This window comes from Cydia splendana, chromosome 24, assembly GCF_910591565.1.
Source record: "Cydia splendana chromosome 24, ilCydSple1.2, whole genome shotgun sequence".
Taxonomy (NCBI): Eukaryota; Metazoa; Arthropoda; class Insecta; order Lepidoptera; family Tortricidae; genus Cydia; species Cydia splendana.
The window spans coordinates 4,253,803-4,277,165 of NC_085983.1; the positions used below are offsets into that span (position 1 = coordinate 4,253,803).

The following is a 23,363-nucleotide window of genomic DNA, read 5'->3' on the forward strand; positions in this document are numbered from 1 at the left end:
GCGTGCCCTATATTTGAGTAGTTCACCGTTCAATCCACGTTTCACTTTGAACACCCACTTGCATTTGACAGGTTTTTGTGACTCTCGTCGATCTGTCAGTGTCCAACACTCGTTCTTAATAAATGAGTTGTACTCACAAGACATTGCTTCCCTCCAATTGTCAGCATCTGGACCATTCAGTGCTTCTCGTACAGTCCGTGGAGCATCTGGATCGCACGTGCCCGCTAGGAATCCAAAATGTGGTGAACCCGATGAACTGTCATATTCCGAAGTATCCGTACTCTCCTCCTCTGGAATATAAGTTGCATCGGCCGGATCATCACATTCACTAGAGCTAGACGAATCATTTATTGTGATCGTACTCGTTCGATCGCTCGTACTCTGAGAATTTTGTGTTAAATTGGCATCATCAGACGAACCGCTCACTACCGATATCACTGGTTGTACAGAAGTTGGGTTCGACAATTCGATTACAACATTTTTATTTCCATTATTTTCAATTTGTGGAAATATTTCAATTGACTCAATGACATTGTCAATGTCATCATTTGATACATTTTTAATGAACGTATTTTCTAAGAAGGTTACATCCCTGGCTTTGATGCATTTTGTTGGTTGTTCCGGGTCCAAGAGTCTATAACCCTTTGTATGCTCACAATACCCAACAAAAATGTACTTTTTGCATTTCGGATCTAATTTCGAACGCTTCAAAGTCATCGCATAAGCCACAGAACCAAAGATACGTAAATGACTTAGAGATACCTTTTTGCCACTCCACTTTTCTTCAGGAGTGCTCCCCAGTACAGCTTTCGTAGGACAGCGGTTTTTTGACGTAGACTGCCGTGTTAACGGCCTCCGCCCAGAATTCGTTGCTCAGGCCCGCATCTTGCAGCATGCATCTTGCAGCCTGCATCACGGTCCTGTTCGCGCGTTCTGCGACCCCGTTCTGAGCAGCGGAGCCAGGAACAGTGGTTTGATGCACGATGCCATTGCTCTTGAGATACGCCTGAAAAGCAGAACTGGTGTATTCTCCTCCGTTGTCGCTACGTAGCGATTTTATCTTTTTACCTGTCTGGTTCTCCACTAAAGCCTTAAACTCTTTGAACCTATCAAATACTTCACCTTTTTTAGTTAAAAAGTACACAAACGTCTTTCTAGAATAGTCATCTATGAAAAGCAAGAAATACCTCGCACCGCTGAATGAGGGAGATGGTAGCGGCCCACAGACGTCTGTATGTACTAAACCCAGGACCTCTTTAGCCCTGTTGTGAGATTTCTTAGGAAAGGGGACCCTACTTGCCTTACCTTGTACACACGCTACACACGTTTCAAAATCTCTACTATCATATGATATACCAGAAGCCATACCTTTTTTCAAAAGTTCCATGCTTCTTCTGTTAAGATGCGATAGACGACGATGCCAAACCTTCTCTGAAGCTACAGATACAGTTCCGTCGCTAGTAACCGCACGCTTCGCCTCCACTGCTGCATTGGCCATCTGTTTGTTCTGTAAAGGAACATTAGAACACGCCCCCACAGTGTCAAGGACATAAACATCATTTTTCAAAGTAGCTGTCGCTGCAATAACCCCATTATCTAATATTTCGCAACTATCGGATTCGAATACTATCTTAAAGCCTTTCTTTGCCATGGCGCTTACCGACAATAAGTTAGCTACTAAATTAGGTACATAATACACATCACTTATAGTCTTTACAGTGCCATTACGTTGTTCCACTTGAACATTACCTCGCCCGGCCGTAAATAGTTTATCTCCGTTAGCTACAGTCACTTGCAACGATTTCTCTGACTTCATGTCACTCATCATGTTCACATCTCGACAAAGATGACTCGCCGATCCACTGTCCACGTACCAAAGATCACTTTCCACGTTCACCGACAGCGCCGTGAGTAGAGCCTTTGCCGACGACGTTTCCTTGCTACTTTTCTTTTTGTTCAACATCGGACAATCTTTCTTGAAATGTCCGGTCCTCTTACATACATAACACCTGGGCAGCTTTCTCGCGGCCGCCAGAGCCGTAACTCCGTCTCCGTCGCGCTTGCTGTCCTCACGTCGCATCCTTTCCTGTAGCAGCTTCGCCGATACAACTTCGCTAGATAATTTGGCAGTTGACGAGTTCTCAATAGCCATGATTAGCGGGTCGTAGTCCTCAGGAAGTCCGCTCAGCATGATGACCGCAACAAAGTCATCCTCCAACCCAGCACCAATATCCTGCAGTTGTTGTGCGACATCCGTGATCTTGTTTATGTATTTCTCCATACTCTGACAATCCGTTAACTTTGTGCTAAACAAAGTTCGCAACAGGCCTAGTCTCCGACATAATCCCTTATCTTCATATGCTTTCTGAAGACTCGTCCATGCTTTGTGTGCCGAGGTCACGTTCCTTATGTGTACGAAGGCCGTCGATTGCACGGACAATGCAATGCGTGCGAGCGCTTTCTGGCCCTTTTTCACATCTTCCGGTTTTTTATCGTCAACCTCTTTTTCCACAAAATCCCAAAGATCTTCATGAACTAACACCATCTTCATCATAAATTTCCACGATGAATAGTTTTCCATTCCTTTTAGTTTTTCCATCACGAGTGGAGATGAGGAACTTGTACTGGACGCCATTACTGCCGGCAACCGTATTAACTATTTTCGCTTTTTACGCTCGAAATCCGTTTTGATTTTTATTGAAAACGCGCAGGCCCATGACCTGTTAAATCTGGGCGTAAAGGAAACTATGATGAGTCCATATGAAGAGTATATTGTCGAGGATTAGGCACTGATACAAATTTAGTCTGGTTAGCAGCAAGGTCGAAACGAATGTGACGGCATCACGCACGCGAACAAAAGCTGTATATTTATTCAAACATTTAAACTTGTTCCACGTGCGTTTATGCAGTTACCTATAAAACAAGATTCTTTAAGTTTAAGAAGACACTTTCCAACAAATAAACGTAGCCAAAAATTTAAATACTGGAGTTTGTTAACTATTTATTATTATTACTATCTATTTATGTACATATTACTATCACTATCTTATTTACTACTACTACATACCAATCTGTCAATATTATTGTTTACTTTGGTGAATAAGGCAATATAGATTAAAGATCAAATGATGTAAGCAACAAAATAATACATAATTTTACAGGAATTGCAAAACCGGTATTTATTTTCTATTCATAACCGGTTATACGTACCCGTTACTTGTTTTAAACTATGACAAAAGAACCGGTTTTTCATTTCTTAAATACCTATAAATATTTTCCGGTTGACTAGAAAAGTAAATAAAGGCAAAAAATCTTTAACGAATCTGATTTAAACATGTGGTTAAAAAAAAACAAGAGTCAAGCCCCATCGCCTCTTTAAAGTCCCAAAAATTCATCCAAATTCCAATTAAATGATGTTATTGATGTTTTTGCCTTATAATTTATAATACCTAAGTTTTATAAAAGTTTAAAGTAGTCAAAATAAACTAATTAATAAGTTCTGTTAAATATCACGGTAGTAAAAAAGTTTTGTAAATAATTCGAGCCGTGGATTCAGACTACAATCCTGGCGCAGTTCCAATGAGCTTCTGAGAACTTTAGCTTGGAGATGTTTTTTTCTTGTTTCGGTGAATGAAATCATCGTAAGCAACATGTCTTTCAATAATATGTTTGAACATATCCACATGTCTAATACTATTTCAATGAAAATGGGGGTCATTAAACTTACTTTATAACTGATTTAAAAAAAAAAGAGGAGGTGATCAATTCTACGAATGATGAATAATGATGATCAATTCGAAAATCACCAAAATTAATGAAATATATAAATAAATAAAAAGAAAAACTTAAAGCTAAGAAAAGGTGATCGTTTTTCAAAAAACCGATGTAGCACCTTTCAGTCTCTAGTCACAAAATAGAAATAATGATAGATAAGATAACATATGGTCTTATTCTTAACATTTATCATCAGCTTCCTCTAGACAACCTTTAGGTTGAAGTAGTAGGAGGAAGTGATTTTTTCTTTTAAACAGTTTTTTGCTCAACCTGCCGTGTGACCAATACTATTCTTGTTGCTTAGGTCAACTGTAAATAGGTTAAATCGTTCATAATTATCAAATATAATTTACTGTAATCAATTTAATTAGTAATTACGCACTATTGTTCTTGCAAAGAGACTCCAAGGCCATCTTTGTTCGTTTTCCAGAAATCTCCCTAATCTTCTGGCTCCATACCAGAATAACTAACTCAGTGAATCAGTGATGTATTCCAACATGGCGGCCACAGTGACAGACGCGAGAACCGTCAAGTGAGTGACGCAAGATGTCACCGGACAAACGCAAAAGGAGGAGAGAAGATAGAAAAAAAAGGACTTGCCGTTAGTTTTTAATAAAGTATAATATAACAATGATCTCACAGTATTTATAGTGCTCAAGCTTTAAGACTGATAGACTTTTTAATACGGTAACTTGCAAAAGAAACCATGATCGCGTTGAAGAAGCTGTACGGTGACGAGTTGCTTCGTCTGGCTCTGGTGCTGAGTCTTCTCAAAGTGGATCCGAACGACTATTTAGAATCGGAGACTCAGCAGCTCTTAGCTGGGCTCCACATCTCCAACGGATCCGACTGGGGCGACCAGGAAGCGAGAACTCTCATCAGACCGAGATTCGTCCACCCGAAATCCCTGGACAACATACTGATCAACTACGAAAGACAACTGTTCGAGGAACTGAACTCGCTAGGTCGATACGGGAGCTCGTTCAGCGAAAACAATATCCAGTGGAATAATCGGGGCCCTGTTTTGCATACATACTTAGTGAATAATGTGGCGACGGACACAGTAGTGCCCGAGCTCGCGGCGGCGAACGACACGAGCGACGGCGTGTCCGCCGACGACAATGTCGCACAAGAGGTCAAAGTTGAAGACGTAGAGAGAGAAACACCCGACGTCGTCGTCACGCTCTCCGCTGACTACTTCAACAACAGAACAGAAGAAGAACACACGAAACCTGATGATTCTGATGAAGACACAAAAGTTGATGTCTTTGAAGCTTTCGAGGAAACTCCGAGTAGGAGAGCGGAAGCGGACATCTTTGAAGAAATAGCGACACGCACTTTTGATGTCAACGACTTCTTCCAATCTGAAGAGATGCAGATCAAAAAGGAACCCGAAGAGGTGTTGGAGGTCAGAGTTAAGAAGGAACAAGAAGATCTGTACGACGATAATGCTATGGACGAATTCGTTCCTTACTTCACGGCTAAAGCAGAGAAATTCCAATATGGAGAACCTAACTCTGTCTTTGACCAAAACCTTGCTGATCTTCAAGACTATGGCGATATTTTCGAAGACGTAAAAGAACTGAGGAACTTGGAATATCTAGACGTGAAACAGCAACAGGATAACCTAGAACAGTATCTCATGGAAAACACGCCTTTAGATTCCGAAGTGTATCAGCCGATGTTTGACGACGACGAGCTAGTGTTGGACGTGAAGAGGGAGCGAGCCAGCACGAGCTTCACGTCGGCTAGTTCCAGTGGCGTGAGTGAGATGGACGTGGCGTCGCCGCCGCCGAACGTGAAGCTGGAGCCTGATGAGGGCCATCACAGTGGAGACGAGCTCACGCAAGAGGTGAGTTTTAGCGTAATTGAAAACTAACTTTATGTCGTTGTATTTAGGTTCGAAATTGAATGAACGCCGCAATAATGTTTGCATGCAAATTCGTGTTGACGACTGATAAATTTTAAATATCGAACATCTTTTTATTTGAAATTCGATTTCTATTTTTTTGTTGCAAGTACGCTATTGTACACCTTATTCCAATGAGATAAGATGTCTATTACGTTTCGTAAATGCATGCTACTAAGTATTAGGGTATTCCAAATTCTCAAGTTTACCGACTATTTTTCTTAGAAATTGGCGTATAAATCTAGTAAAATGAACCTTATTCGGAGCGCTATTGAGTTATTTTTCATATTTTGTTGTTGAAATGGTGGTTGTACGATATTATAATTGTAAAGTACGTTTAACATTTGACACCTTTGCGTCGGTATGAATAATTTAGATCGTACGATTCGATTTAGGGTTCAGTGATTTCTTTTAGCTGAAGAAAGTAAATGGTTAGTATTTTCAACTTTATTTCAATGTCGTTAAGGTTGTAGATTGGTCAACACGTGTACAATTGTTGAAACGAAGAGTAAAGTCTAGTTTTTGAACAATAAATATTGATTGGTTAAAAGTCAATGTCAAACTTCTGATATTTTAATACAAAAATAAAATCAGAGAGAATTGTATAAAAAAAATAAAATAAAAATCATTTATTGCAGATCAATGATCCATATGATGTTCAATACCGGGATCCCGGGATCCCGGTATTGACTATGAATCGCTTAAAATTTTTGAGTTTTATTAAAAAAAGGCTCACTGTAACACCAGATATTATTTATTTATTTAAACTTAATTGCACAGAACATAGAAATAATGTACAAATGGCGGACTTAATGCCTAATGGCATTCTCTACCAGTCGACCATCGGGTCAAACAGAGACATGTAAAAATGGTGCAAGGGGCTGTCCATAAATTACGTCATCGATTTTTGACGATTTTTGACCCCCCCCCCCCTATAATCATCCAAAATCATGCTTCAAATGACCCCATTTCCTCCTACTTCATGCTACCGTCATCCGATGTCCAGACCCCCCCCCCCCCCCTAATTTGAAATGACGTAATTTATGAATAGCCCCCAAGGAGAACAGAGGAATTTATTAGAACGATGGAAAACAACTGAACAACTAATAATTCTGATAAACTACATATAGAATACACAAATAAAAATACTAGAATATAAATAATTAATATACTAAGTACTACATATTTCATACATACTCATAGTATATAATATATAATGATGGACGTTACTTCAACTCTTGTTTCAGCAGATACTTATATGTATGTCGTTAGCTTAGGATATTAAACAATAATCGCCAACTGCAATAATTATAATTTCACCCTCCAGGATGGCAATAATTTTTTCTGTTGACTTCACCAGTCACATTTTTAGTTCAACCTTCAACCTAATAAACCAGCCAACTATATTCAAATTTGCCACCAAAAATTCGTTTGCCATACTACAATTCCTTGCTCATTTCTTTCTACTTTTTAATATAATTTTGAGAACGAATTATATTAATATCATATCCTGAACATCAGAATTCATCACCAAATATTTATCTAACGCATGCGCACAGATTTTGTTTCAATTAAATGATCTTCTTTAATTAAATGGGCAAGTAATCTTCTCGATACAGCCGAATTAATCATTTTAATGGATTTTAAACGTTATAATCGGCCCATTTTCCTTGTTTTTTAAAATACCGGGATCCCGGTATTGTATTAAAAAATACCGGTATTGCCAAATGCGTATAAATAGACGGGATCCCGGTATTTCGGGATCCCGGTATTGGAAGCCCTATTTCCGAAGCACGTTTTTTCCTTAGACTTTACTTATCTTACGGAGTTACACATATCTTTGGTAAAATACGAGTAGACCATTTTGTTATTTTTGTTTATTAATTTTCGACACAACAAAGACTGGATTATATTAACTAGGAGGTACCGATGATGGTTGCACTTTTATCGTCCAACGTGTCATGTCATGCGTCACTTTCGCACTAAAGTACTTATTAGAAGAAAAACAACGGGTTGCACTCCGAGAGTGCCGGCAGAAGTGAAAACTCAATGACATTATAACAGTTTTTCGACCAGGTCACGTGTCCGTCTTACGTATTACGCTCTCGCGAATTTAACATTTTTTTCCCATCACAAAAAGTGCACAGCGCCGCTAAAGAAGTTTTCACTTCCAAATATTGAAAGCAAATGATGGCAGACCCTCCAACGCACACGGCCCCCGTACCTACCAGTTGTGACCTAGATCGCCACCATGGCCTTACTAGGTATCGATTGCGCTCACCTTGCTGTGACATGTTTTGCAGACGGTAAGGCTCAAACACCTGGTTTATTTATAGACTAGCGGCCCGCCCCGGCTTTGCACGGGTTACACAAAACCTTAACAAATTTTATAGGTACCTAGGTCGCTGCGGCGTTGACATCATATACACTGTTAATCAGTGGGCCCCTTTATTTACAGTCCACAACATATTGGGGGTTGTGCACAAATCACGCGAGGTGTTTTCGGCTACTTTTTGAACCCCCCTCCCCCTTGGTGATATTTGGTGAGGTTTTTGGCTACCCCCCTCCCCCCACACAACCTCACGTGTATTTTTATGATTTTTTTTCATTCGACCTAATTTTAAGATAAATAGTATTGTATATAGAAAATCTTGCTTATTTTTCTATTTTCGTAAACTCGCTATTTTGAAGTGCAGCGTGAAGATTTATGTTTAACGAAACCGGGAAAAAGTATCTACTCATGTGGTAGGTTTTTAGGGTTCCGTACCCAAAGGGTAAAACGGGACCCTATTACTAAGACTCCGCTGTCCGTCCGTCCGTCCATCCGTCTGTCTGTCACCAGGCTGTATCTCACGAACCGTGATAGCTAGACAGTTGAAATTTTCACAGATGATGTATTTCTGTTGCCGCTATAACAACAAATACTAAAAAGTACGGAACCCTCGGTGGGCGAGTCCGACCCGTTTTTTTTCTTAGTTTCGTTCACTGTAGAAAAATACACGTGAGGTTTCCTTATACCCCCCCTCCCCCAACGTGATCTATCGTGATTTTTTCGTGACCCTCCCTCCCCCTGTCGAACCTCGCGTGATTTGTGCACAACCCCTTGGTAAATGAAACAAAATAGTTGTTTTGTTGACCGGGTGAAGCGAACAATGCTTTCGATCGTATGTCCGGATATGCTCCTCTACAGGTCGCATTTCTCGACCGATTCTCGTAAAATTGTATGAGCAAGTTCAACAACTAAATATTTTTTAGTCGATTTAGTTTTTCGAAAGGGTCTAGTCTAGCAGGCTAAGCGAACAAGAAGTGCCCCCAACGACGATTTGGTCATTCTTTCAGGTGGTGTACTGGCAGGTCCTAAGAACACTATATGCTTAATATCAGTCCTCGATCTTCTTTTGTTTTCGAGTTATTCAGGATAATGTAAAACAATCAGCATATCATTGAAAGTGTCATATTTTGTAAACTGTTCAAGTTAGATTAACCAAACAAAATTATAACAAAAGAAGATCGAGGACTGATATTAAGCATAGAGTGTTCTTAGGACCTGCCAGTACACATCCTGAAAGAATGACCAAATCGTCGTTGGGGGCACTTCTTGTTCGCTTAGCCTGCTAGACCCTTTAAAAAAAATGGCGACCATGAGGGCTTGCAAGCTCTACAGCTCACAGTGGTGTCAGAAGTACCATCGCCCACAATGTTAACTGACAGTCCGTACAAAAACCATAAGGTCCACCGTTATAATTTTTTATAAGGAGTTTCTAATGGCTCCTCTACACGATGGCCCAGCGCTAGACCAGAGAGACGGCCATTCGATGGTTGAGAGCACACACTATTATGGGGTGGGCCACGTGTAGATGCGTACGCACCATCGCTGGCCCCCTACCTTTGATGTGCGGACGAAAAACCGACACCGTGGCCATTCCATCGCCAGTAGTGGATGAACAGTACGAAGGCCCATCGTGTAGAGCAGCCATAACGCGCCATGCGCGATGATTTCATGGCATCAAGCCTACGCGCAATAGAGCCTGCGCGGGAGTCGACGACCGGTTAAAAACCCCAAACTGACGCTAATTGCGAATTCGCGCGCGCGAAACCATAACAAATAACGAGTTTTACAATTTTCGTCAGAACTTAAATTGTTTATACTGTCTCTTGCGTCGAATGATGGTGGTCACTGGGGCTTGCATTCCGGAATTCCGGAATTTCGAAATTCCGGAATCTCGGACCATTTTTCCGATATTATAATTCCGGAATTGAGACCAGTGAATATCGAAAATTCCGGATTTAAGTACTTTTATTAGATTTACTATTGAAAAGTGCCAAGAAACTACACTATGCTGGTGTTATTAGCCGTGGCTGACATAAGTCTGAAGTCTAGCAGCATGCATTAACATGCCTCATTAACTTTATTAACCATCGAATTTTTACTTTTCATACCTACTTGCTAAAGCAAAGCCATACATTTACTTGTCCAGAATCCTACCTACGGGAAACCTTTGAATTTTAAATTTATAAATATTAGGATATTTTATTCTCAATTCAGAAAGAAATTTCCTCAATTAAAGATTCCGGATTCTGTAGTGTAGCAGCAGCAGCAGCACATTATTTATATTCTGAAGCCCTAATGAAATCATTTAGCCCATTTGGTTTAATTTCAATAAGGCTTGCGTTTTGCCCACTAGTCGGCAATGCATAAAGGTAATAGGTATAAGTAGCTGAATAGGTAGTTACTTTAATACATTAAAAACAACCTTAACTCAGGAACAAATAATCGTTATACCTTAACACAATAAATGCCCTTACCGAGATCGGAACCCCATCAGGACCTTCATCTTCGTAAACAGAGCCACTACGTAGTCTACGAGACCGTTACTTTTAGAGATTATATAAAACTAGACATCAAATGATTTGCCAGCATTCGTAGTTTCCCCAAATACATATATACGCCGTATCATTGAAGTGAATAAAAGTGACCATAGTTATAATAAGGTGCTAAAATAAGAGATGCAAAGATGGCACTAGCCGCACTACTCAATTTATTAATATTTTTCGATTAATAAATTAATAATACTTTAAATTACATTCCACTAAAACAATACTTTCTTTAATAAACGTAAAGTATCAGAATTTCACATTTATTGTTGATTTTTATTAAAAAATCTAATAAAAATATGATTAACCCTAATTCCGGAACCAGTTCCGGAATTCCGGAATTGAGACCCAGTATCGAAAATCAGTTCCGGAATTGGAAATCGTCCGATATTGCAAGCCCTAGTGGTCACTATGCTATGCGAAGCGATACTCATTTAATTTAAAATATCTGGGAGACCGAGCTTTTCTCGGAAAACATATAAAAACTCAAAAATGCGCGTTTTCCCAGTGATAAGACCTAGCTAGATCGATTTTTCGCCCCCGAAAACTCCCATATAGCAAATTTTTATTGATGCATGAAAATCCGTTCAGTAGTTTTTGAGTTTATCGCGAACATACAGACATACATACAGACAGACGCGGCGAGGGACTTTGTTTTATAAGGTGTAGTGAAGTCGGGTATTCTGTGCCCTACAAGGGCCGAAGGTGAATGTTCGTGGCCAGACGGCGCGAACGATGCTCAAATAATTTAAATTACTATTATATCCCCCTTTTTAACCGGGTATTTGGACGGGTAAACCTTAAACGCCTAAAAAAATTATACACCTAAACCTTCCTCAAGAGTCCCTCTATTGATAGGTGAAAACCGCATGAAAATCCGTTCAGTAGTTTTTGAGTTTATCGCGAACATACACGAAGACAGACGCGGCGGGTGACTTTGTTTTAGGTATAAGGTGTCGTGAAGTCGGGTATTCTGTGCCCTACAAGGGCCGGAGGTGAATGTTCGTGGCCAGACGGCGCGAGCGATGCTCAAATAATTTAAATTAGCTACTGTGTATAGCGACTGAAACTTGACTGTATCGTATCACGCAAAATTAACTCTTGAAGTAGTAGTAGTAGTAGTATTTCGTGGTAAACAACTTGTAATTATGTATGTTTGTAGTAAACATGTTACTAAGTTTATCACGAAAAATAAATGATTTATGATTTTAGTAAAATACTTTATTGTAAAAAAAGACACATAAAACATGAAAGAACACACATCATAAGTCAAACACACAAAGGCGAACTTATTATTATCCCTTCTCCTTCTTCTCCTTCTTCTTATTTTTTTTTGTTTGTTTTTTTTTTTCTATTAAACGCTTCATAAAGCAAAGTCGGGTATTATGTGCCCTACAAGGGCCGAAGGTGAATGTTCGTGGCCAGACGGCGCGAGCGATGCTCCCTCTTTGTTTCCTTATTGCCGACTTTGCCGTCTACCTTCGGTATTGATTTTGGGAGTCTGCTTCCAGTACAATAACCTAGTACTAGACCAGTCTAGTAAAGAATACTGACAACCCTCCATACGCGCGGGAGTGTAGATGATGCTAAATATTATTTTTACATTTAAGATTACGTATGAAACTGTTTACTGCTATTTGAATGACAATGATAAAATTGATAACTTTTGGTTTTTTAAAGACCCATTACACGTGCCCGATTTTTTTAAATGCGGTATACTCCACAACTCTTTGGAATTTTTTCTCTACTTCTAATTTATCCTAATAGGAGCTTGTGCACAAATCACGCGAGGTTCGAGAGGGGGGGTGGGGGTCACGAAAAAATCACGACATATCACGTTGGCGGAGGGGGGTATAAGGAAACGTGTATTTTTCTACAGTGAACGAAACTAAGAAAAAATACCTACCACATGAGTAGGTAGATACTTTATCTCGGTTTCGTTGAACATATATCTTCACTCCGTACTTCAAAATAGCGAGTCTTTTTTACGAAATCTTGGAGCGCGTGGCCTTACCGGTCGACTAGAAAAATTTCAAAAAAATACACGTGAGGTTATGTGGGGGAGGGGGGTAGCCAAAAATCTCACCAAATCTCACCACGGGGAGGGGGGGTCAAAAAGTAGCCGAAAACACCTCGCGTGATTTGTGCATAACCCCTAGGAGAAAAAAATGGCTACAAATATAATGACCACCAAAAAATACTTCGGTAAGTACCCTAAATAAAAAAATCATGCTTACCAAAAAAAATTACTGAACACCAAAAAAATAAGGCCTAAAAATACAAAAGTACCACCATTTTAATTACGACTGCACTTCAAATTGTATTCAAATACCAAATATATTGAATGATCACCAAAAATCATTAATGATCACCAAATCTTAAAGACCAAATTAATGCGATATTTTCACCTAAATAAACCACTATGATTACCAAAAAATGTATACATATTACCAAATAAAGTAAACTGATGCCAAAATTACTAGCCCCTCCCGCTCAACCCCCCGTTTGCGTTTGCCCGCACCGCATATCTACCTAACCTAATCTACTTTTCTAGTAGCATTTCGTTATGCTACTAGAAAAGTAAGTTAAACTGCTATCAGTTAAGTGGGTTAGGTTAGGTTAGCACTGCGACCCTTACAGAAACGAAATGGTACTAGAAAAGTAGGTTAGGTTAAGTTTCAACTGCTACCCATACAGATACGAAACGCTTCTAGAAAAGTGGGTTAGGTTAGGTTTGAACTGCGACCCTTACAGAAAAGAAATGCTACTAGAAAAGTGGGTTAGGTTAGGTTTGAACTGCGACCCATACAGAAACGAAATGCTACTAGAAAAGTGGGTTAGGTTAGGTTTGAACTGCGACCCTTGCAGAAAAGAAATGCTACTAGAAAAGTGGGTTAGGTTAGGTTTGAACTGCGACCCTTACAGAAACAAAATGCTACTAGAAAAGTGGGTTAAGGTTAGGTTAGAACTGCGACTGTTACAGAAATAAAATGCTACTAGAAAAAGGTGACGAAGTGGATTAATTAATTTAATAGGATAACGATATATTAAATATTTGCAAAATTTTAATTAAAATGTGGTTACAATTTTTGTGATCATTTACTATTTTTGCGTTTACAATTATTATTTTGGAGTCATTTGCTTTAGTAGGATAGCAAGATTTAAAAATTTGGTTATCATTTTACATTAAAATGGAGTTCTAATTTTGGTGGTCAGTTACTATTTTTGGATTTACAATGATTATTTTGTTGTCATTTTCTTTAATAGGATAGCAAGATGTATAAATTTGGTTATCATTTCACATTAAAATGGGGTTTGAAATTTGGTAAGCATTGACTATTTTTGGGTTAATAATGATTAGTTTGGTGTCATTTCCTTTAAAAGGATAGTAAAATGTAATAAAATTGGTTATCATTTCTCATTAAAATGGTGTTATAATTTTGGTGATCATTCATGATTTTAGGGTGGTAAAATAGATTTTTTTGGTATTAAATTTTACTAAATCTGGTGATCAGTTAAATAGCAGCCGAAAAAAAGTGTTCTAATATACTCGTACTTATCCGTATATTTTTCGTTTTATCCATTCCGTAACGGACGCCTTACAAAGTCTATGTTAGTCTATGATAAAATAAATAGTGTTAAAGTGTAAAGTGTCATCCTATGGAACTTGCTAACTATGTAAACTAACCGCCATATTAAATCATCATTCGGTGTACAATTTCAATATGGCGGTTTGTTTACATAGTTAGCAAGTTCCAAAGAATGACACTACACGTAGTCAAAGTGTTTACATATTTTGGCCACCGTGTCCGTGCACATTTATTCGGACACATCGGACCCCACACGTGTTCCACACATCAATGTGTTCTAATAATCATTACCGTAAATTTTAAAGTGTTACTTTTATTGCCAAACTCGTAGTGCACGTGTCCACGTGGCGTCCGGAAATAGAGTTGTAAACAAAGATGGCCGCCGCTAAGGACAATCCGTAGACGTTCACTAAATAGACAGGCGCTTATTCCAACACGCTGACAATAGGGAATATTAGGCAAAGCTCTGCGTAGGTGACACCACTTGCACATACAGTAAACAAACCTCACTAACATCATCAATGACACATCATGCGTCACCAGGTCAATCACATGGCCTACCGTGAAACACGACAATCGAAAATTCGGTTTCATCCTCTCTATCACTCTTGCTTATTCGATCGATAGAGAGGCAGATAATGAAATTTCGATTTTCGCGTTTCGCTGTAGGCCACCTGTAAACAAACCGCCTTGGTGCATCAATGTCATAGTGAAAACTTGTCAAAAAACTGTTGAAGGCCTAGTACGAGTATGTATAAGTTACTCTATGGTTTACTAAATAAATTAGTGCTGCACTTTGGCGGCAGAACATTGCAGTAATATAATACTCCCTATTGACATAATATGACACTGACTTCATACAAAGGGGGAGGAACGCGTCCCTCCCCTTGTGAGAAAAAATAAGACATGGTCGAACCCCCTCCCCCCTAAATCGTCTTACGTAATTTTTAAATGAATGGCACCAGGGAGTGAATACAAACGTAATAGATGACGTACTAGTCGTACTATCGATTTGACCTCATCGTATCGCTATCACTCGTCGATCGCGTGATACGTAGATAAAAACTTAAAAAGTGAATCGACATGCATGCGCGTTATTTGTTATTTGAGGCTATCGGCCCGATTCGAACTTTAAGATACGTCAATTAATAGATCTGGAAACGATATGGATTAGACGTGTCAGTGTCAACAGTGACGTTTTTGTTTGAAGAAACGTCACATTTGACACTGACACATCTAATCCATATCGTTTCTAGATCCATTAATTGACTTATCTTAAAGTTCGAATCGGGCCGTATATCTGTTATTGTCACTACACCTTATAAATAAAACAGGGTCCCCTCCGCGTCTGTCTGTTTGTGTGTATGTATGTTCACGATAACCTCGAAAACTACTGAACGGATTTTCATGCGATTTCACCTAATAATAGAGTGATTCTTGAGGAAGGTTTAAGTGTATAATTTGGTAATGTTTAGTGTAACCCGTGCGAAGCCGCGGGTCGCTAGTATATTCATAAAGTAGGTTAGGTTTGTCTATTTCTCTAGTTCGCAAATGTACAGACGCTAGAGACTTCTACTCCGTTATTAGGGTTCCGTACCCAAAGGGTAAAAACGGGACCCTATTACTAAGACTCCACTGTCCGTCTATCCCTCACCAGGCTCTCATGAACCGTGATAGCTAGACAGTTGAAATTTTCACAGATGATGTATTTCTGTTGCCGCTATAACAACAAATACTAAAAAGTAAGGAACCCTCGGTTGGCGAGACCGACTCGCACTTGTCCGGTTTTTTGTCTATGCCCCGGTCCTCGTGCTTGTGACCCGGTTATCGTATTCAGCATGGTATCGACTCACGGTATTCGGTCCACGATACCTAACATGGCACGCTCCGTGACCACCATATACATAAATTATTGTACAGTCGCCATCAGATATATCGGAGCGGCCAAGGTGCTCACAAATATCGGAACACGCCTCTATTGTCAGGGCGTTAGAGCGCGTGTTCAGATATTGTGAACACCTTGGCCGCTCCGATATATCTGATGGCGACTGTACACATCATGTTACACGCGTAAGGTTGCCTTTTAAGACGAGAGTGGAGGACCCGCGCGAAATCTTTTCCTTGCACACACATTGCTGGACTTAAGTGTAATTTATTTTTCTGTCTGTGTGTATACCGGGTGTGACCTGTAACACGAGCAAAGAATTAAAACATAGATTGTTCTCCTCAAACCGTGACACTTTTGTTCAACAACTTTTAAAAATTACGAAGTTTTTCATACAAAATAAATATTATCTTCAATGGACGCCATCGCCACGCCATATCATTGTGACGTTGCTTGTCACGCCTTAAACATAACAAAATTCGCAATACATTGCGTCTTAGAATAAATTTTAAAGTGTATTAAAAATCAAACCACGAGTTATTTTTAAAAGTCGCTGATCAAATGTTGGTCAGTATGAGGAGTACAGCCTACAGTTTCTTTGTATTTCATCTTTTTGTCCTGTGTATGTGTGCTTTATCGAATAAATGACTTTCTATTCTATTCTATTTAAATCGTACAATCGTTGTCCTCATTTTCCCCCCTATACTCTGTATCTTTAAGTAAATAAAAGTAAACAAACAATTTGTACATTTTCGGGTAGCTATAGCATTTATTGGTTAACCGACCAATTACAAAACCGACTGGATCAGTCACTGAACGACCTGACTTTACGACCTACATTATTTGATCATGTAATGTTTTCTTCTACCCTCAAATGGCTCCTTAAGCCAGATTTTGTTTACTGTTATTTAAATACCTAAAGATACAGAGTATAACTCTATAAACAGAAACAGCTTTAAAAATTCAACTTTTGTTAATGTGACGGTATTTTGTTTATGTTGGCCAACCTGCATGTGCTAAAACCTTTATAATTATGATGTCAACGCCGCAGTGACCTAGATCTTACCGATTCAACCAACAGCCTTATAAATAACATTTGTTCCATTTTTCACGTCTTTCTTAATAATTGCTAACGTGATTGGGACAAAGTTCTTCAAATTAGTGCACAAGTGGTCCTAAAACTGACTTTATAGCGTTTTAAAACACTTCCAGGCCCGTAATAAACAATAATATTGTGAAATTATCATGATTCACACAATATGAGCTCAAGATCATTAGTTTAAACTCAAAAGGGCTTTAGCGTAACTTATTTAAGACTAAAATAACGGCGTTTTCTTATCTAGTCATCTACATTTACTCTTATTTTATTTTAAATTGCGAACAACCTTGTATTGCCTTGACCGCATCCGACCTCGCGAAAATTTACAAAGTTTATTTTACATGCGGACAAATTTGGAACTAACGCTACACCATACATTTAAACTATTAATGTTCGACAGTGGCGCTGCGCTTGGAGGTATGGTGATTTGTACTAGGAATTGTACAAATTTATCTATGCGTGCGGAAAATTTTGGAACTAAACATTGTTCATACGATATTTTTTGTAATTGTTTGATAGTGGCGCCGTGGTCATGTGTAAAGTTTATTATTTTGGATGTTCTGGAAGACTAAAATAGTCTGTTGATGAGCTGTATATAGCGCCCTCTACTGACGATTTTCCGAAGCTTGGATATTTTAAATTTGTAATTTGAAGACTTCAGTTGAAAATGATGCTTGTTAGCCTTGTCCCAATTCAACATTGAAGAAAACTTACGTATGATAAGGTTAGATACCTATGCATGGCAGGAAAATGTAGTAATTTTATAGGTAGTAAAAAACAAGTGTGTGGACTCGCGATGGCACAGAATAGGGTCTGTTCACCGTCCAGTGCTGTTTCCGTCCACTTGGCGGTAAACTGACGCAATGACCCTATGGTATTAAAGTATATTTTTATTGATGTCACATACACGTTTCTGGCCCTTAGGGCCGATATAGACGATTTGTATGAGAACTGCACGCCGACTGCACGCCAACTGCAACGTCGGCGTGCGGTTCCCATACAAGTTGCAGTCGGGTTGCAGTCCATCTGTACCGGCCCTTAAAGTTACAGGCCTATAGTATGTATCTTTAGGTATTAAAAGTAAACAAACAATTTGTACATTTTCGGGTAGTTATAATATATAACATTTATTGGTTAACCGACCAATTACCAAACCGCCTGGATCAGTCACTGAACGACCTGACTTTAACCTACATTATTTCATGTAATGTTTTCATCTACCCATGGTATAATAATATACTCCGCCTGGTACTCCATTCCCGTCTTTTCTAGGTCACCTAACTGACACGCGCCTACGTCATCATGCGACAGCGCTATATGATAATATGCGATAGCGCTATATATAGCGGCCATGTTGTTGTGACGTAGGCCCGTGTCACTCTGGGAATGGAAGACCATGTTTTATTAGACTATGCATCTACCCTCAACTGGCTTAACGAGCCATTTGAGGGCACATTTTTTTACTTTTATTTAAATACCTAAAGATACAGAGTATAGATATTCCCATTGTTTATGTATGTCCAAAATATTGCATTCCGTTAGTACGGTAGTTTTAAGTTTTCATAAATACGCAATGTAAGGCGGGAAAGTAGTTCAGATTAAATAGTTCAAAAACAATTTTTTTATTGATTTTTCGCTACGACTAGGTAAGGTACGACTAGTGCTCGACATGCTAATACCCAATAGATGACACCCTGCTGTCACCTCTATTGACAATGACTTAGTTTCAAGATGACATGTACGGGGACTGTCTGGGACCGCGTCGAGCACCAGTACCACCACCTTACTTAACCATAAAATATACATATTTAATAGGATGCTTAAAAATAGCGGAATATTCTAATTTGTATCTACCTATCTAAAGCCTTGGATATTGTTTGCGTTCAGATTTTTCTGAGCACATAGTTTGTATATTCATTATAAATATTATAATTATCTATAAACTTCGTAGACTTCGTAGGTACATAAAATGCTTAAAACCATACAAATTACAACGTATTTTAATTCACTACTTGACTTAATATTACTTCTTCAAATAACAGTAATTTCGTATCTCCGTAGCAACACATTGTTTTTGCCATCTTGTGAAGTTTATTCATTTATTATATCGCAGAGGTGAATGTTCGTTCGTATAAAGATGGCGTCTTGTATCTAATCTTGTTTCTAGCATGTATATTTCTTTAATTATCTTATAATAGCTTAATGCTCCACGTGAAACGCAAAATTAACATAATAATTATCAAAGTATGCTTCTAGGCTTTACAGCGTCCTCTAACGATGTTTGATGGTAACATTCTTGGCGCCATCTAGTAATAGTATTTAGTAACTGTGTTAGTGCCCTCTAGCGTTGAGTAGCGGCGTTTGTTAGCTACTGAGCTCTTGGTTTTGATTGTGGTTCAGCTCGTAGTGCAAGTAGGCTTCATCGTGTTGTATCATTTTTGTAGTAGATGGCGCTTTTATAATATGCACTTAGTTATTACAATAGGTTCAGAGATGGCGTTTTAATCAAAGTTAACATTTTGTTTATTAGTTTAATTTTGAAACGGTAGATGTCGTTGATATGGTTAATTAAGTACTAATATGGTAAGGGCACCAATCATGAGACATTTAAGACAAAATTTGGAATTGTATATTGGTAAATAATATGGGTATTTTTGATATTTCACTGAATATCTATAATATTTCTAGAGTTAGACCGAGGTAAGTCTGCAACGATTTTAATAGCACACGTCATAAGTTCATATAAGGCCGTTGATAGACCTATTAGATGATCAGTATGCTTTTTTACCACCACATCCACCATCGGTATATAAAAAGCCGATGATAACATTCATAACTAACTGTATACATACCTACGCATTGACATGTACATGAAAGCCTATGTACCTGTAGCACACAAGTCCCCAACCCGCACAAAAAGCGCGGCTCGGATTATCTCTGGGCCTCGGGGCCCCGCTGCGACGTGATACCATCGCGGTAGGGTTCCGTGAGAGAGGAGGGAACCTTTAATTATCTCTATATTTAATAATTGAGTACGCCATATTATGGTAAAATAAGGAATGAGAATGAAAACGTTGTACACCACCTGTATGTACCCTTATTTATGCAAATATTTTTTTTGAATTGAATTGAATTGAATATAAACTCAATTGAGATGGACCACGCTAAGTTTTCACGCCAAGTGCTACGTCAAGTATGGAGCTTATAGGGATTTGTATGTATGCGTTCTTACTGCCTAAGTTAGTGCAAAATTAGCGTAGTAAGAGTTTAGTTACTTCAATATTCTATCTATTCCGATTTGTACCATTTACTATGAGATTATGTGAGAATTCGCCTTTGTACATCCCTACTATATGCCTACTATCCATACTAATGCTAACCCAAAATAATATTATAAAGGCGAAAGTGTGTCTGTCTGTCTGTTACTTCTTCACGCTTAAGCTGCTGAATCTATTTAGTTGAAATTACATCTAAATACACTTAGCGGTTTAAGCGTGAAGAGGTAACAGACAGACATAGATACTTTCGCATTTATAAACTCTGTAAAATACTGTACCATAACAAATATTGCTGCCTAAATAATCTACAGAACCCACAACTCCATTAAAGTTTCTAGCCTTAACTTTCTCATCAAAACTGCCCTGAGCGTGGGTCTTTCAAATATAACTCATCTCTCAAACCAAAACAGACTCTAACTTAATCACTTAAAACAGCATTTCCAATGCACCCTAAATTGACTAACGACCTTTTACAACTTTAGCTCTTTGGGATAATCAAGAATTGAATTCGAAATTTAAAATGCTTTAATATAACTTACCGCTGTTCAACTTTACACTTTATTACCTTAAGCTTTAGGTTTATTATCGTTCGTGTTTCAGCTAACGTTTAGTTACTGTTTGAGCTACATTTCGTTATTAATTTCGTATTAAGCCAATCAAAAATGGCCGGCGTATAATTATGTGATTTTATTTAGCTTTTTTCGAGCTGGTTCGGTTAGGTATTGTATTAATATAATGTACAGGTTTAACATAAATGATTATGGGTTTTAGGTGAAGTATGAACATATTTGTGGTGTATACTTGTATAGGGACCGTGCGCATTGGAGGGTCTGCCATCTTGTGGCCTGAATCGAAAACATATGTGCGCATGTACATTGCCAAAGCAAGTGCTACCATCTACCGTTCGTCGGTACGTTTCCTTGTGCATAGTAGTTTTTGCCATCTTGTGGGCTACTTACATCGGAAGCATAAACGACACATTTACGCCTCGCGCCAAAAATCTGACGGCTCCTATGCTGCCCCCTATAGTTCATGCACGCCCCCTATATCACCGATGTTTGAGATTTAACTGTGAGGTGTAGTCAACTGACTACAACTGTATTGGTTGTAATGAAAATCGGTATATCGGCGGCCGATCTTAAGATCAGGCACATCGTGAAACTAGGCATATTGTGAAACGTGAAATTTTTGCTTGAGGAAGGTTTAGGTGTGTAATTGAAGGTTTTATGTAACCCGTGCGACGCCGGGGCGGGTCGCTAGTTACAATATTATATATGTCGTTGTCGAGCTGCCCGCAGAACAGTCAGCAGCAGAAGTAGCTAAGCGGGCGAGGTGTTCAAAATGACCTAGACACGCTCTTATTCTCTTAACAATAAAGTCGCGTCAAGATCATTTTGAACACCTCGCCCGCTTAGAAACTTCTTCTGCTGACTGTACAGTTGAGTCGCTCGGCACAATTCCCGTGTTGCACAATTTTTAGTGTTCCGTACCCGAAGGGTAAAAACGGGACCCTATTTCTAAGACTCAACTGTCCGTCTCTCTGTCCGCCGTCTGTCTGTCTGTCACCAGGCTGTATCTCATGGACCGTGATAGCTAGACAGTTGAAATTTTCACAGATGGATTTCTATTGCCGCTTTAACAACAAATACCTAGTAAAAAAACCGGCCAAGTGCGAGTCGGACTCGCATACGAAGGGTTCCGTACCATTATCTATAAAAACGGTCACCCATCCAAGTTCTGACCCCGCCCGACGTTGCTTAACTTCGGTCAAAACTGACGTTTAACAATCGTATGGGAGCACCACTTAAATCTTTATTTTATTCTGTTTTTAGTATTTTTTGTTATAGCGGCAACAGAAATACATCATCTGTGAAAATTTCAGCTGTCTAGCTATCACAGATCACGAGATACAGCCTGGTGACAGACGGACGGACGGACGGACGGGCGGACAGCGGAGTCTTAGTAATAGGGTTCCGTTTTACCCTTTGGGTACGGAACCCTAAAAAATACGCAACCCTCAGTGGGCGAGTCCGACTCGCACTTGTCCAGTTTTTTTAGCTCTAGTAAGGCTACTAGAGTTGAACCAAGAAAAGTCTGCAGCGACTTTGATAGCCCACGCAGATGCAAGTGTTATTTTAAACGTCAAACTTCTATCAAATTTTGACGTACAAATAATCAGAATCGCTGCAGACTTTTGTAGGTCTGACTCTATTATGGCTCCTCTACACGATGGGCCAGCGCCGAAGGACGCATTTATGCGTTAGAGGGAGCAAGTGATATTGCTATCTCATTCTACCGCATGGCTGCGTCCCTTGGAGTGGCCGGCGCTGGCCCATCGTGTAGAGGAGCCATTAGTTAATCTAGTTCGTGGGAACGGAAACTATACCTACCAGGCGTGGCTCACTCCGCGATTTCGTCGCTTTGCTACAGGTAGCTAAAAGTTCCACACCAATTTTGGTGGCTAGCCATAAGCCGCGTGTTGTCGCCACCTAGCGGCCATATCTGTACGATCGTAACAGACGCGTTTTGTTAGAGAGTGAGTCTTCTGTACCTAGTACTATTATTTATTCTGTGACTATACTTGATGCAATATTAACATGTATGTATGATTGTCTGCAGGACATGGATCTCATCGAGGTGCTGTGGAAGCAGGACGTCGATATGGGCTTCTCGCTCGAGGATCCCATACATCCGGTAAGTGCTTCTTTTCTTACATAAATAGTAAAAAAATACGTAAGGTTTTTCACTATCTAGACATACAGGGTGCCCAGTAATTAATGGACAACCTTCTAACCACCGACAGGGCACCTCAGGCTGGTCCAGAAAATGCACTTACAGGTCTAGTAAAAGTTTCGTGGTTTTCGAGATAATCGCACTTTTCTAATTGTGGTTCCTTGTTTCACTGTAATGATCGTTTAGGCCACAAATGAAAAGATTTTTACCTTCTGTTTTT

At 39.2% G+C, this 23,363-nt stretch overlaps 1 protein-coding gene across 3 annotated transcripts in view; it reads left to right on the plus strand.

Annotated features, from left to right (window-relative positions):
• LOC134802315 (segmentation protein cap'n'collar-like) overlaps positions 1-23,363 on the plus strand; it is a 183,006-nt gene that overhangs the window by 58,257 nt on the left and 101,386 nt on the right. For 2 of the 3 annotated variants that reach the window (XM_063774905.1, XM_063774906.1), the window contains exons 1-2: positions 4,205-5,626; positions 23,030-23,104. In XM_063774905.1, the coding sequence (XP_063630975.1) occupies positions 4,481-5,626; positions 23,030-23,104 (1,221 nt within the window). In that variant the 5' untranslated portion in view covers positions 4,205-4,480. Of the gene's footprint in view, positions 1-4,204; positions 5,627-23,029; positions 23,105-23,363 lie in introns of those variants that run through there. The other variant, XM_063774907.1, reaches the window with a different exon arrangement.